Below are 15,267 nucleotides of genomic sequence, written 5' to 3' on the forward strand. Positions count from 1 at the left end.
CTTCAGTGCTTGTCTGAAAGCAGCTATTTTTTATATATATATATATATATATATATATATATAAACAAGAAAAATGTACAGTTTCTCTCTGTGGATTGCTTCCCCCCAGTCCAATATAATTATATAATTCCTTATGTTCATTTTTTAGATTTCAAATAATTTTCAGTTTATTGTGAACAAAAATGATATGTGACTAGAGTTAAGAAGACTGCAGCAATGTTTACATCATAATAATTTGAAGCCAGTTTGTGCTTGTTGTATTTTCTTTGGATCAGCTTGTTGCTTGAATGGGTTTGTGTGTCACGACGGTGTGACACAAGAACTTTATTCCAAAACTACCTCACTCTTATGTTTAAGAACTGCAAATAAAATAGTAAACTATATTAAATACAAAATAACTCCAGACACTACACATTCCCAGAGGGCAAGCGCACTTTTTCAAGGTTAATGGGATTGTCGGTTTCCAAGATACGGAGATCGTCTGTTGGTAAATGAAAAGGAAGTAAATGTGGTTAAAGTCTGGCCAGAGCCGCTTTTCATCACAAGATTTGTATTTTCATTTTCATGGGCAAATGTCCCCTTTTTAAATCAAATTTTGAATGAACAAATTGATTTTGTTTTCGTTGACATACATATGACCAAAGTGTCGGTTACACCTTTAATCGAGCAGAAAACAACACGATAAATTTATCTTTGAACCCTATTTAACATTAATCACACAGTGGCACATTATTGTTAGTTTTCCATTTCAAACAAAAGTGGTCAGTGCAAATGCCTATGTGCACATTGCATAAAAATATTAGAAAGAATCCTATTCAGTCTCATTTAGTGTCATTATCGAGGTTCATAAATGGCAATATGAGTAGATTTACTTTTTTCTACTTCATTAATTAAACGTCTGCAAAATTTTGCACCAGAAAATCCTGAATTTTCACACATCAGAAATTTTGATCTGGAGAATCAACACTGAAGACAAAGCAAGGATCAGTTACCAGTGAAAACACTGCGCTGCTGATGAAGATGATCATTAATATTCTATGGACAGACAACCACATTATGATTGGGAAAGTGGGTGAATGGAGCCATTTGGTAAGTATAGAAGAGCGAAAGAAGTACTTTCACAGTTCATAAGGACTGGGTGAGGTATTAAATGATTCAGTCATTCTGAAATTTGTGTAATTTCCATTTTACATATCTTGTAAATACATATAAGGACAATGAGTTCTGCTGAATATTAAATATCTTTTCTCTGATGTGGTGTGGACCTTATTTTGTGATTATTTAAGAAAAAAAACCTGAGAACATGTTTTCTGTAGCATTTTGATAAAACAAATTCACGATTGTACAAAATTTGTATCATTGCTATAGAATATGACTGATATAGCAAAAATACATATTTCAAACTAGCTCATGATGCAACAAAAGGAGCCAATTGTTAAAATAAACGCAGCTGGTCTGCCACGGTTACTTCACTTACCCTTGTCTGATTTACAATATAGTGTGCTCAATCATTGGAAACAACATGGCTTGATCATTAAGGCATGAGTAAGTCCAGGTTCTTGTTGGCGCTCATCCAGAGTGATGACTTTTGAATTCTGTCGGCATGTCACTGTCCAGTTTACAGATCACCTTGTAGATCGCTTTCTTCCAGGATGGATCACGATCTTTGCCCATTGAAATGGCAATGTAAAATTCTCTCTGTGTAACCTCGGCAACCTCAAGGAATCTGTCAGGGACCTGTGAATTCACAGGAGAAGATATATTTATATATATATATATATATATGTTTTATTTTTTTAAAGATTTCAACCTTACACATACCGTTCACAATCATTGTCTGTGTTTTTATTGTGTCAAGTATTGTATAATTTGCATTATTTTTGAGATAATCAGAATCAGGCCTGTGTTATTAAGGTAAGTAAAAAGTAAAAACTAAGTGACAATGATTAATTGAGAAGAAATATTAACAAGTTAGACAAGCTACAATATAAAAAGCTGCCTATACCTTACTCTTCTTATCCCAACATGCTGGATACAACCTTCCTACAGTAGAATAGTAATGCTTTGCTGAAATCACCGGTATGCCCATTTTCCAGGGAGTAGGGCATATTTTGTGGTAGAGTAAGATGGCCTAGAATTAGTTTTATTTTGCTATTTTATGAGATGCAAATTCTGAAAATATTCCTTTTTATGATATCGTATATCTTCCACTGAAAACTATAGCTCAACAGATACTGGATTTTGAGACACATGCCAATTCAATAATGCAGCATTGATTTTTGTTTATTTTCTTTCTGACCAAGAAACGACCTGGTTTGGGAAACAAGAACCGGTTAAAAATTGTCCGAACCACTGGAATTGTTGGTCTGTTGATGTTGGCATATTTGTGCAACAGTTGTGCATTGGAAAGAAATATAAAATAATGTAATACTAATGTATCTTATGCTGCAGGAAAACTTGCAACAAGGAGTTGTGGAAGAGTGTTAGAAACATAAAATTGTAGTTTCAAAAAGAAAGAAAACTTTAATGAAAACAGATTAAACAGCTTTAAGGTTTACTGAGGAAAAAGAAACAAAATCCAATACAGCCAAACTGGTGCACTAACCACTAACTATGTTCGGGCCTGTTTTAAAAAGAAAGTTTCACATGCAGCCATATCATACTTGCAGGCTGTCTGGAGATGATAAAAAAAATCATTAGATGTGTTGTTTAATTGTTGTCACAGTGGACCGCGAGCAGAAGGGCTGTTCAGCCCGTCTCTCCTAACTCAAACTCTGTGAATCATAATTAGTCATTAGTAAAAACTTATATTCATTTGGGTCCAGTTTAATGAACACATAAGTAATTATATCATTACTCATTACTGCGATTATGGCAGGGAACAATTGAAAAAGTAATTTAATACAATATAATTTGCAGGTACGTCATCATTTTTCATTGTACTTCTATACAGTATGATCATAACATAGGTATAAACTATATTCATACTATCAAAATGATTTATCCTTTTGTTTAAAAGAATATTAAAAGTTCTTAAATTAAGCTGGTGAACCTTGCTGAAACTATGTTTATGCCACACGGAATCCTTCCTAAATGTGAAGCCTTTCCTTTTTTTTTAAAATGGGGATTCCATTGTTAATTAATAATTTTTAAAAGAGGGTATTTTTTAATTGCATTCACATACTCCAATGACACTGATTAAAATTTGCATGGTAATAAAAGGTAATAAAATATCGCAGAGACACTGCCTTACTTTTATTCTTCATCTTCAACAGTGTAAATTGTAGACACCCCTATTTAGCTGAATCCTCATTATGACATAAACCTCAAAGTATGCTTCTATACTCAAGAGGCTCATTGGCAAATTTTATTCCATTCATTAAGAATATGTCAATCGATGACAGAGTCAAACAAAAACTTAACATATGGGAATCATAAAAATAGATTTTATGGATACTAGGTTTGTATTACGATATATTAGATGTGTAAGATGTTGGCTGTCCAGCAGGGGACTTTGTACAACATGAACACTGTCTAACTGCATTAAAATCATAGATTACAGAGAAAATGTTAATCACATTGTCACAATCATTTAATCACACGATGTGTCTGTGCATATGTGTGTTTGTCGCTGTTCATTCATCTCAAGGGCTTCTTAAAGTTTTTAATGAAGCAGAAAACTAAATGTATATGAGCAGATTTTGACTTTTTTCCCCCTAAATTGTTTGAGTATATGTGTTTTTGATATATTTAGTTTACGTGGTTGAGTACTGTAAATACTCAACCACTGGAGTTATAATTTGATTAAAATAACCCACCTAGCACAAATACATTTCCATGGTTTAATCAACATCTTGGAATTATCTCCACATGTAAACCCATTAAAAATATGAATAAAATAATGTCAATAACAATGTATTGAAACATGCAAGAACTCTGGCTATGATGAGGCATGCATTCAAATTCTTTTTGATTTTTTTAACTCTGTACTGGGAACAAATAAATTACTCCAGCAATTCTGTGTACTATCTTTTGGGTTTATTATTCTGCATAACTTGCAATATATTACATGAATCCTGTAATGTATTGCCACTGTCCCCATTGATTTCTTCAAAAATCTATACCAATTATAAATGAGATGCAGTGAAGTAGACTTATTAGAAAATTATGCTAACCTTTAGAATGAGGATTTAAAAAATTCAACAAAAGTAAATTCTGTTAAACTGCGCTTGTGATAGTAAAACGACCTCACTGAAAGCTCCAAAGTAAAACAAATACTGCAAATACATTGCGACTCTTTCAGGATCCCTGCTCTTCATCAGACTATGAATGTTATGCACGGCAGCAATATGACACGATCATTTGAATACCTCTGATACAACTAATACTCACTGTTTAGTTTCAGGTATAGCTCACCTGGAAGTCATTGGCTTTGTTGTAGTGCATGTTGAGAGATCTGAAAAGTTCTGATTCTCTCCCCACAGTCAGACCCCTCACATCGGCCACTCCTTCCGCGAGGGCATGGCGGGCAAACTTTTCTATCTGGATGTAGTAGAACTCTCTGAAGTTGCTGAACCACTTGATGAGCTGGGAAGTGATGCAGCGCGTGAACTGAGGATGAAACAGGTAAGTGAGCAGGTAAAATGTATAGATTATTATGAAAATCACATTACTGTTTTGTAATTTAAGACTGACAGTCTTAGTCTTTGTGGGACAAGATGTAATGCAGCTAAAATAAAAATAATTTTGCTGTCTTTTCATTTTTACACATTGTGTTTTACATAAATTCATTAGTGATGTAATTATATTAACTGCGTTTAAAATGCTGTTTGACAAATAAAATACAAAAGTGCTGAACTTGTCTCTTGATTTTTTTTATTCTGTAGTGACTGTACTGACTGGTTAGAAATGGCATTCACATTAAAAAAATATATACATTTGAGCCCCCCCCAGAAACAGCAAAAAATAAGACTGCTAAAATGCTGCAACTTTCCCAGATAACAATGAATGCTATGAATCTGTCTTTTTACAGCAAAGTTGAACCATTTATCAATATTGCAAATCTTGTCTCACCTGCACATCATGGAAACACATCTTCAGTACCAGTGAGCTCGGGTAGCGAGTGTAGAAGAACATGAGCTTTGCTTTCTTCAGGTGGTTTGTAGTGAGACCCTCCTGTAATGCACCACTGTTAAGGAAAAAAACACAAGCACACACATCCCACACATAATTTAACAGTCTCACCTTTTCTTTGTTAATGAGCCTGCAAACATGTTTCTCCACTAGAAATCACAACAGATCAGGTCAGAAGGAGAGACTGCAGTTTTCTTTTAACTCTAGATGATTGGTGTTGACGAACAGACTGGATTTATAGCACAAACAAGGTTTGTTATTTGGACCTCTAATAGGAAGAAAAATTATTACTTGTATCTAAAGTAATTTGTTTCAGAATATACAAAGGGGAAAATAAATATTTTCTGTCACTGCTGATTGCTACTTGAAGGTTTGAAAGAGTATAATAAAAGATCAAATGTTAGACTACACTATCAAAAAACTTGCAAAGGATACATTCAGCATGTACAGGTTGTTCTTGACCAGGCTGTCAGACTCGATCTTGACGTGAGGAAAGCGCAGGCTTTCTACAAGCCTCGGATCCACAGACGCAGACCGAGGCAGTGGGCTCCTCGCAGATCGGGAGTTGACCTTGGATCTCACTTTGACAGAAGTCCAATGTGCGTCGAACATCTCAAACTTTGCTTGGCCAGCTTCAGAGCCTCCGTCTCGCAACCACCTAAGGGCATGTTGACGGGCAGGGTTGTCAGTCTTCTGTGACGGCTGATCGTTGCATAGAGCTGGGTCATGACTGAAGGACGCCGGGGGTTTCGGACGATGGTGAGCTCTCGACCTGGGCTGGAGGATGAGCTTGTCGGATCTTTCCAGCCGAGGCTTTTGTACAACCAGAGACAGTGCTTCGGTTTGGACATCTGGGACTTGCACCTCTGCATTCCCGCCAAATGAAAGTCTTATTTTTTTCTCGTTAGACCCTGATGACTGAAGAGGCACTTCAGTCTCCACACTCTCGTTGTCTGGCGATGCCTGTAGAAGCTGCATGCTTTTAAAAACCGAGTCAACACTCCTGCTGACGGCTCTGGACAGTTCATACTTTAAAACATCTGCCATTAGCTTAATTCTCTCAGGTCTGGATTGGAAGTAGCTCAGCAGCTTCACCTTCTTCCAGCCTTGATGTTTTCGACCTGAGCTGCTCTCAAACTCCCTGTGTGAATCTTCGAACGTGTCCCTTGGGGATGTGTTGGGAGAATTGCTCCAGGTTTTCTCCTCCTCACTGTCAAGCTGCTTTCTTGTTGTCTGGCTGTGACTCAAGCTGCCAGATCCACTTCCTTCCATGTGCTCCTGATGTAAAGACAGCTCTCGAATCCTTTCACTTTCATGCGAGCCGTCTGTCTGCTCATGCTGATTTGTGGTCACATCAGGAGAGCAGGTCATGCCTTTGATGATATTTTCTACTCTGGCACGCTTTGCTTGATGGCCACTGCTTAGATTCCAGTCATTGTGACCACAAGAACTGGATGCTGGAGATGGGTGCCTTCTCGTGGAGCTGTCTCTGGGTAGATTGAGCTCCAGTGGGCTCGAGCAGATCAAACTTGCGCCGGCCCCCCTGTAATAACTCTCAGGTAGCATCGCCGTGTTCTCGCTGTCTCGGTGAAAAGTCAAAGAAACACCCGATGCATCTGAATCGGAGGAAGGCACAGGGTCGGGTTGAAAAGAGGAGAGATGCTCTACAGTGCAGCCGTCAAGGCAGATGTTGCTGGAAGAATACATGCCTTCACTCCAAACATTTGGATCCATGCTCCTGGATTAAAAAAAAACCATCATGTTGCATGTATAAAAAATAATAATAAAAATATTTTTCTTCTGTCTATTTATTATTAGTGTTAAAGTGATTGAACGGGTTTCAACAGCTTGCAAAATTTTTATTTTTTTTTGAAAGTAAATGCCTTGGAAGTTTCTCGCTTCTTGGATATTTTCTTCTTTTTGTTTAGTTTTTTTTTTTGTTATATTAGAATTTCAGACGTATACCTGAATTTCAATTCAGAATTCAATCCAAAATGTTGAAATTATTCTCTCAAGTGAAAACATAATTCATACTGAGAGATATTAAAGACGTGCAGCGTGAGAAACAACCTACCTGTTGTGGAGAAGGACCAGAGGAGGCTGCAGGTCTGCAAGTTGCAGGAGGGAGAAGGACCCAGTTATTTGTGGAGACCCTCTCCGGGGGGCGTGGTCAAACAAGCCTGCCAACCTATCCCATCCCTACCTGCCTCGTGATAATCACATTATTTCAATCTGACAGCCCACTAGCATTGAACTGTGTGAGGAATACATGCATAATAAAATGACATTGTCTGTTTTTAATGAGTGTGCTTGTGGTTGTTGTAAAAGTAACTTTGAAAGTGTCACTACATCGCCGGTGCAGGGAATGGTACAGTCCTGATTTCTTTCAAATTACTCTTATCACTTTGTCGTGTGGACTTTCGCTTTAAATTCAACCCGGTCACGATGTTCGTCGGGTTCTAAGTCCCTGCTGGTCAGTGTTGGTGTGTATCCAGCCCCGGTTCCCGCCGCCTGGTTCCCCGGCCCACCCCTCCTCCAGCCGGCCGCAGTGGTTCCTCCCAGCGGCGGGACCGCCCCAGCACCTGGGAGTGGCGCGAGCCGCCTTCGCCGCTGCACACCGCTCCTTCAACGGCTGCTGTCAAACCACACGGGCTGTAGCCGCCAGCTAGCATCATGCTATCACGGTCCCGATGCGTGTCCCGGACGCTTGGCCGGTCCCTGTCCGCGGCGAAGCAGGTAGGAACAAAACAACATGGCGCCGAGACTGGCATTTGTGTGTGTTCACTTTAAAACGGCTTCTCTCGATTCACGACAAGACACAACCGGCTGTGAAGTGAGCGCACCGCCGAGGTTAGCCTGTTGTGGAGCAGGGCCTCGGCCACCAAGGACACGGACACTGACAGCGCCCACCGGCAGCTCCGCTCCGTCGGGACGCCGAGCACACGTTTAGCACGATGACTGTTTGACTGTTGAACGGCTACATAATTATATACAAAATAAAAAAATAAACGTTTTTAATGTTAGCTTTAGCTAGCGAGGCACTCCTAGCTAACACGCATGTCTTCGGAGCCACAGTTGTTCTAGTTGTTTTACTCCTCGGACCTGACACCGCACGCCCGGTCGTGACAGGCTAAAGTTAGCATGTTGTGGGTGGTTCTGACATGTGAGGCGCGTGCGTGTGCGTGCGTGCGCGCGCGCGCGCAGTGAGGGGACGACAACACAAGTTCAGCTGTCTTTTTCTTTTCGTTTTCTTTTCACTGCTGTGAGCAGGTGAACTGAGCTGAAACATGAACACCAGAGTAACAACCTGTGTCAGGGTGGCTCTGTCCTCCTGCCTGCTTCATGGTGACACTGTTGTCCGCTGATTATGGATTGCAGGAAGAAGAGAAGGTTCAGTTTAGGAGAGCAGCAGGTCATGGTTTGATGCTCACCTGTAACGTGTTTACAATCACAGTTGGGGGAAGGCGGTTCATCTAAATGACACTAATATAAGTCAGTACAAAGCCAGAATTCAAAGTCACACGTACGAAAAATAAATGCTTAACTGATTTTTCTCCCTTTGTCATCTGTCCAGGCCAATTATGTGCTGCTCCGACAAGGTGCATCTGGTGAGTGTGCTTCTACACCGACTACGTAGACCAGTCCTTCAGCTGGATTTCCAGAACCTCGGCAGTAACGCCACATCTAAGACTACTGTCTTTATTCTGTGTCTCATGAATAGACAAGCTCTGTGAGTGGGCCATCCAAAGCACAATCAGTAATGCTTATGAGTGGCATGAGATGCCTGAGGAGCCCATGAGTGGTTAATGACGGCAGCTGCCGGAGAACCACAGTCATATCTCACATTAGGGCCTGAGCAGGAGCAGTAGTTCAAGGTCGTGTTGATTTTCTTTCTTCTTTCTCTGTTTTCTTAATTTTTTCTCCTGAAGGTGTCTCTGTCTGCAGCAGGATAGTTTCCAGGAATTCTCTGCCGTAAGTGCTTCTTACCATTTTGAGGGTTTTGTCCTGCATTAAATCACTTAATCTGTAGAAAACCTTCAGCACAATGATGCATTGTCAGTGAAAGGTTTTTTTAAAATTCATGTTTCATAATTGAGCGATTAATCTTCATCTGCATATCAGCCTGCAGCGTGTGTACTTAAAAAAGTAATTCAGTGCTGAAACAGTTAGTCAATTAATTGTTCTACTTTGATTATTTGATGCTCTTTTCTATTTTATGTAATCTGAAATTTATTATCTTTGTTTTTTTACAAAACCAGAACCACATTTTTTTATGACTTTTTGTAAACATAACTAAAAAGTAAAATAAAACGAATTAGCAATAAACATTATCATAAGTTTCACCCTTCAAGTAATTTGTGTAAAAATTGCATTTTTGTAAAAATGTAAGTAATTTCTTTTTTTCTTCACTTGTAGATGTGAATTTCCATCATCAGCAAACATCTTCCACATCAGATACTTCAAGACATCTGCTGTTCGCAGTATGTAGAGCAACAGCCCTCTGCATTTTTTACTAAACTCAGCTCTGTTAAGTTTAAAACTTACAGTAACAGTTGTTGTTGTTGTCTTTTCACAGGAGATGAAGTTGTCACAGTCAAAACTCCTGCATTTGCGGAATCTGTTTCAGAGGGAGACGTGAGGTGGGAGAAAGGTTGGTATTTGTATGAGGTGTTAAATTCTGTCACAGTGTCTCCTGTATTATATCATGACTGAGCCAGATGATGACAGTTCACATTTATGCATATGAAAAACATTAATTATTTCATGTTTATGTTTCAGCTGTGGGCGACTCAGTCGCAGAAGATGAGGTGGTGTGTGAAATTGAGACTGACAAGGTAAGAACAAGAAAGAACATCAACCTCACATTATCTGATTGATTTTTTTTTTTACTATAGCAGGGTAAGAAAAAAATGATATCTTTTGTTCTTCCAGACGTCAGTACAAGTCCCTGCTCCAGCAGCCGGTGTCATTGAGGAACTGCTGGTGCCCGACGGAGGGAAGGTAGAAGGAGGAACGCCCCTCTTCAAACTCAGGAAAGGAGGTATGATTAGCTGGACATTAGTTATGATTTTCTCACTAAAGTAAATCAACCAGAAGAACTGGGCACTAGTTAATATTTCTCTTTGCTGGTGCCACTTTGAATAGGTTTGTTTTTGTCGGTCAGTACAATTAACAACACAATTACACAAAACATTTGTGATAATTCAATGTGTAAAGTAGACAGGCATTTTGTTGTTGTTTTTTACAAACAGTTTTGCCTCAATAAAATGCGATATAAAATTAACATTGTTATGATTTAAAATATCTGCATATCAGATCAAATTTTTAATGTTGGTGCCAAAAAATCAAATTAGTTGTGACTTTAAAATAATGTCATTAGCAGTGCTTTAGTTGTGAAGCAAAGACGGGATGTGCTTTTCATCACACGGTTCATTTTGAACTCCAGTTGTAGTCGTGATTTAAAACCTAATCTAAATCGACATAGAGGTGAAACATCGAAAATAGTGTTCAACGACAGCACAGTGAACACACTGAAGCAAATTGTGTATTTTGTGAATCATTAGACTCTTGCTACATTTGTCCGTCTTTACTTCTTGTCTCTTCAGCTGCTGCTGCTGCCGCCAAAGCGGCCCCCTCCCCAGCTGCAGAGGCACAAGCTGCAGCCCCTCCTCCACCACCATCTCCTCCAGCTTCAACCCCCACAGCCATGCCTACAGTGCCCCCAGTGCCACCACATGCTCTCCAAGCAAAACCTGGTTTGTTTCCTTGTGTATCATTAAACTACCTTCCACACTACTGCAGATATTTTGCTAAATTAACGTTTGGGCCTCTCATCCATACCCAAATGGCGTTTTAAGTAATTAAAAATGAGAATAATTTTGACTTTTTTTTTTTTTTATTCATTATAGCTACATAGAAGTTATCTTGCTCATTTTATCTTCAAATTTGCCTCTGATGAAGAGGATTTATATAATGTCTGAATAAAGGTTTTTAACTTAGTCAGAGTACCTGATATTCCCTTTAATCCCGCTTACTTAAAAACGTAAGCGGGATAGTTTTTTGTTTTTTTTCTTGGCCTATTCTTGAAGAGCTCCAGTTTTCTTTTATCTTTTTTTAACCCAAACCCTTTTCTTTACTGTGAAGATCCTAATGCCACCCATCCCTAGTCACTAAAATTTTTGCCCTCTTTTGCTCTCTGTTTAGTTTCTGCCGTCAAGCCCACTGCTGCACCTCCAGCACCTTCTCCTGCAGCAGCAGGAGGCCGAGGAGAAAACAGGGTAACACACATTAGAAGTGATGAAGTTTGTGTCACGACTCACCAACGCTGTGAAAAAGATGCTTCACAGATCTTTTCGTTCTCCTGCTGTCCAGGTGAAGATGAACCGTATGAGGTTGAGGATCGCCCAGAGGCTGAAGGAGGCTCAGAGCACCTGCGCCATGCTGACCACCTTCAACGAGGTGGACATGAGGTGAGACACAGCAGCACAAGAGATTATTCATTTAACAGTATTTACATTTGTCTGAAGCTTGGCAAGTCAGCATAACAAGCTCAATCCAATAGAACCCGATAAAGCGTGTTCAGATGCGTGTGCACACCAATGTCACGTGATTAAAGAAGATATTTGACTGAAGGTTCTTTATTGACATGTTTCATCACTAAGCAAGTTCTCTAATATTTCATTCCTTTTGTTTCAGCAACATTCAGGAGATGAGAAAAGTCCATAAGGATGCTTTCTTAAAGAAGCACAACGTCAAACTGGGTTTCATGTCAGCGTTCGTGAAGGCTGCCGCACACGCTCTGATGGACCAACCTGCTGTCAATGGCGGTGAGACAACGCCCATGTTTGTTCTTTAGCTTTAAATTTAACATATTAGTATAACTGTTTATATATATCCAGGTGTTATAATTTTTGAATTTGCTGTTGTTTTAAATCTAAATTATGTTCCTACATGTTTTTTACTCCAGTCATTGATGATGCAACTAAAGAGATCGTCTACAGGGATTATGTGGACATAAGTGTCGCCGTGGCAACGCCAAAGGTACATTGTTTTTACTCTCAAACTCTACATTTATTCATTTTTTGGTGTCGAACCTGTTGCCTATAAATGCTGGGTAACACTTGATGTCACCTTCAGGGGCTTGTTGTACCAGTGATCCGTAACGTTGAGACCATGAACTTCACTGACATTGAAAAAGCCATTAATGCGCTGGGAGAAAAGGTAAGATGATAACCATCACCCTAAAATTATTGTATTCTTTTTATATCTTTTAGACTTTGAAATTGTTGCTTTTTGATTTAAAACCATCAAATAATTTTTATGATGATAATTTGTGCTGTGCCCCTCAGGCTCGTCACAATGAGCTCGCTGTTGAAGACATGGACGGAGGAACTTTCACAATCAGTAACGGCGGTGTGTTTGGCTCCATGTTCGGGACGCCCATCATCAACCCTCCCCAGTCTGCCATCCTGGGCATGCACGGCATCTTCGACCGACCAGTCGCCATAAACGGCCAGGTAAGAAAACATTGAAGACTGACTTAAGTTCATCTATGGGATTAGTAGAAGTTTAACTGGTACAAAAGGCCAAGGTGAGATATTAAGTATACGTTTTGCGTGTTGGCTTTCCTAAATAATGAGTTTATAATAAAACTGCTTTGTACTTTTGGCAGGTTGAGATCCGGCCCATGATGTACGTGGCGCTGACGTACGACCACAGACTCGTCGACGGCAGAGAAGCTGTCACTTTCTTGCGCAAGATCAAAGCGGTGGTGGAAGATCCACGAGTGCTGCTTCTGGACATGTGATGTTTTATTCCACCACATTACTCGGCTGCATAAAATGAACTCCCCCCGTCACAAAAACACACACAAGTCGCACAAAATCCCTTACACAACTACGGTTAAGTCACACGGCAGGGTCATACTGAGGTTGTGTGTTCCAACACTACACTCATGAAACACGCTGTATTATCTGGAGAGATTCAGTTCAGGTATCCGCCTCCGCTAGGTCAACAAAGCAGAAAGTCAGGAAGTGTTCTTATCATCTTTTGACTAATTGTTTTGCTACATTTAGATTTAGCAAAAAAGATGAGTGGAGAAAAACTGGCATTCTAGGGTAGAGAATTGTTGTCCACAACACTGTGTCCATGTGGTCTTCAGATGGACACATGAACCAGTGGATAGACATTCGCTGAATCCTTGTCACAGTACTCATAAAATACAAGTAGCTTTTCTCCCGGCAACAGTCGGCTGCAAGACTTTCTCCCCTGCTTATTAGCCGGTGCTCTCCTGAGCAGCTTTTTCCACAGCTGGGCCAAGCAGAGCTCACTCAAAACGAGGTCAAGATGTTTTAATGTTAACACCAGAACGAAAGATTTCCTTGGTTTGCTGCTAGTTGTCGTCACTAGCTGCAGTCTGAAAGAAAAAAAAAAGGATCAGCAAACCAGAAAACTGTGTTTGTGTATGAAACAGTCAGTGCCATGCCTCCAAATCCCTGTCAATTGTGCCATGAGCACGTGTTTAGAGGCGACCGAGTTCAGTTTTATTCCTGCTTCGCACAGTCATTCATATTCTACATGGCATTTATTTCTGTTTTAAACTTTTCCTGCTGTTGTCTGGCCACCGACATCTAAACATGTTGATCATAAGCTTTAAGATGTTAAATAGATAAATTAATTCACTGTTCATGAGCAGAAACTCTCCAAAACACAAACCAGACCCTTTTTGTTTTTAAACATATACGTATATATAGTATGTTGTTACTTTATCAGCTCAAGACGCACAATTTCTTTGCAGGTTTTTATGTTAAACTCCTTTCAATGTGCTATCCTTTACATAAAACACTTGTATCTATTTAAAGAAACAATTCAAAACATTAAACATCTCAAGAGTTTAAAGCAATAAAACTTCTCTTGCACATTTCCTTCACAAACATTGTTTACCATTAGTCCGACAGTGATTATCTGGCAATGAAACGATTATTTGATTAGATTTTGGTCAATTTATAAATCCGTTAATTGGCAACAACTTAGATAATTAATTGTTTAAGTTATCTTTTGTTTTCATACTCTAAAATGTTCAATCACATTCTCCTGCTTTAGTTTGTTTTGTACTGTATAATCGTAAATTGAATCGCTTTGAGTTTTCAACTGTCGAACGGGGAAACAAGACAAAATACGTTACGTTACATCGGCCTCTGGGAACTTGTGATCGGTATTTTTTACCAATCAATTTGTTATCTGATTACGCATTATTTCATTATGACCATAATAGATGTGTAGCCCGATGAGGGTTTATGCAATGCCAAACATGCACTGCACAAGAGAAACTGTTGACTGCACATTTCAACTCAACTTTCATCTATAAAATCTGACTTCGTCTTTTCGAAAAGAACCGAGAAATATGACGACGGCAGAATAAAAGCACCAGGCTGAGGGAGGGAACCTCTTCATGGTCGATCTTGGCCGAAGCATTTTATCTCGTGCCAAATCTGTTTTGCTCCTGAATCCTCTGCTGCAGATGAATCCTTTGCCAGAGAGCGATCTTCAAAGCTTCATTAGCCGGCCTCCCGCTCGGCTCCCGAGAAGCTCCAAATAATGTTATCATCTCTGACAGAGTCTTGAGGGTTGCTTGGCCCTTTACGCCACTTCACAGACACAGGCTCGAGTGTGTGCAGCTGTGTATGATACCCCCTTCAGTATCTCTGTTTACTTTAATAATCACAGGGGACAATGGGTCCTAATGTACGTCTTTGTTTTTCTGCCAGCACCTACACAAATGTCTGAGCGACACTGTTTGGAGGAAAAACACAGAATTCATTAGGAGAACACACAAAACAACACGTTATATTACCATGAGAATACTGGAGGTCCTAATGCGCCTGAATACAGCAAACAATGATACAAGGGTTCCTCTAATTTAATTATTTACTTTTATTACTGCTTAAGATTCCATTAGCGCTTTCCAGATCATGTTAATTGGCAGCGTGTGCCAGTGGGTGCATAGATATCTGAAGGGCTTGTTGGCAGGTTTTTGTTTCGTCTTCAAAATTTGGCCAAATCCGTGAATTTCCAATTGGACCGCTCAACAAGATGTGGGTTTTTAAGTCTTTGTGTCCATTCACATGAAAGATG

At 39.6% G+C, this 15,267-nt stretch overlaps 2 protein-coding genes across 3 annotated transcripts; one reads left to right on the forward strand and one right to left on the reverse strand.

Moving 5' to 3' along the window:
• Window positions 1-612: 612 nt before the first annotated feature.
• LOC118290482 (prospero homeobox protein 1-like) lies at window positions 613-7,397 on the reverse strand. The gene is made up of 5 exons (XM_035618188.1): window positions 7,208-7,397; window positions 5,569-6,871; window positions 5,074-5,175; window positions 4,417-4,611; window positions 613-1,737 (listed from the first exon to the last, which is right to left on the reverse strand). The coding sequence occupies exons 2-5, from the start codon at window positions 6,865-6,867 to the stop codon at window positions 1,570-1,572; spliced, it is 1,764 nt and encodes a 587-aa protein (XP_035474081.1). The 5' UTR covers window positions 6,868-6,871; window positions 7,208-7,397; the 3' UTR covers window positions 613-1,569.
• Window positions 7,398-7,658: 261 nt separating this feature from the next.
• On the forward strand, window positions 7,659-14,221 carry LOC118290483 (dihydrolipoyllysine-residue succinyltransferase component of 2-oxoglutarate dehydrogenase complex, mitochondrial). Of its 2 annotated transcripts, none has more exons than XM_035618190.2 (15): window positions 7,659-7,869; window positions 8,708-8,741; window positions 9,063-9,105; window positions 9,550-9,614; window positions 9,710-9,784; window positions 9,913-9,968; window positions 10,066-10,174; window positions 10,737-10,889; window positions 11,338-11,411; window positions 11,506-11,603; window positions 11,830-11,960; window positions 12,101-12,174; window positions 12,271-12,354; window positions 12,483-12,650; window positions 12,806-14,221. In XM_035618190.2, exons 1-15 carry the CDS (start codon window positions 7,807-7,809, stop codon window positions 12,938-12,940), a joined length of 1,362 nt encoding a protein of 453 aa, XP_035474083.2. In that variant the 5' UTR covers window positions 7,659-7,806; the 3' UTR covers window positions 12,941-14,221. The 2 variants fall into 2 exon arrangements, with proteins under 2 accessions (XP_035474083.2, XP_035474085.2); XM_035618192.2 differs by having other exon boundaries at window positions 10,740-10,889.
• Window positions 14,222-15,267: the final 1,046 nt, after the last annotated feature.

The sequence above is a fragment of the Scophthalmus maximus genome, chromosome 18 (genome assembly GCF_022379125.1).
Source record: "Scophthalmus maximus strain ysfricsl-2021 chromosome 18, ASM2237912v1, whole genome shotgun sequence".
In the NCBI taxonomy this organism is placed as follows: Eukaryota; Metazoa; Chordata; class Actinopteri; order Pleuronectiformes; family Scophthalmidae; genus Scophthalmus; species Scophthalmus maximus.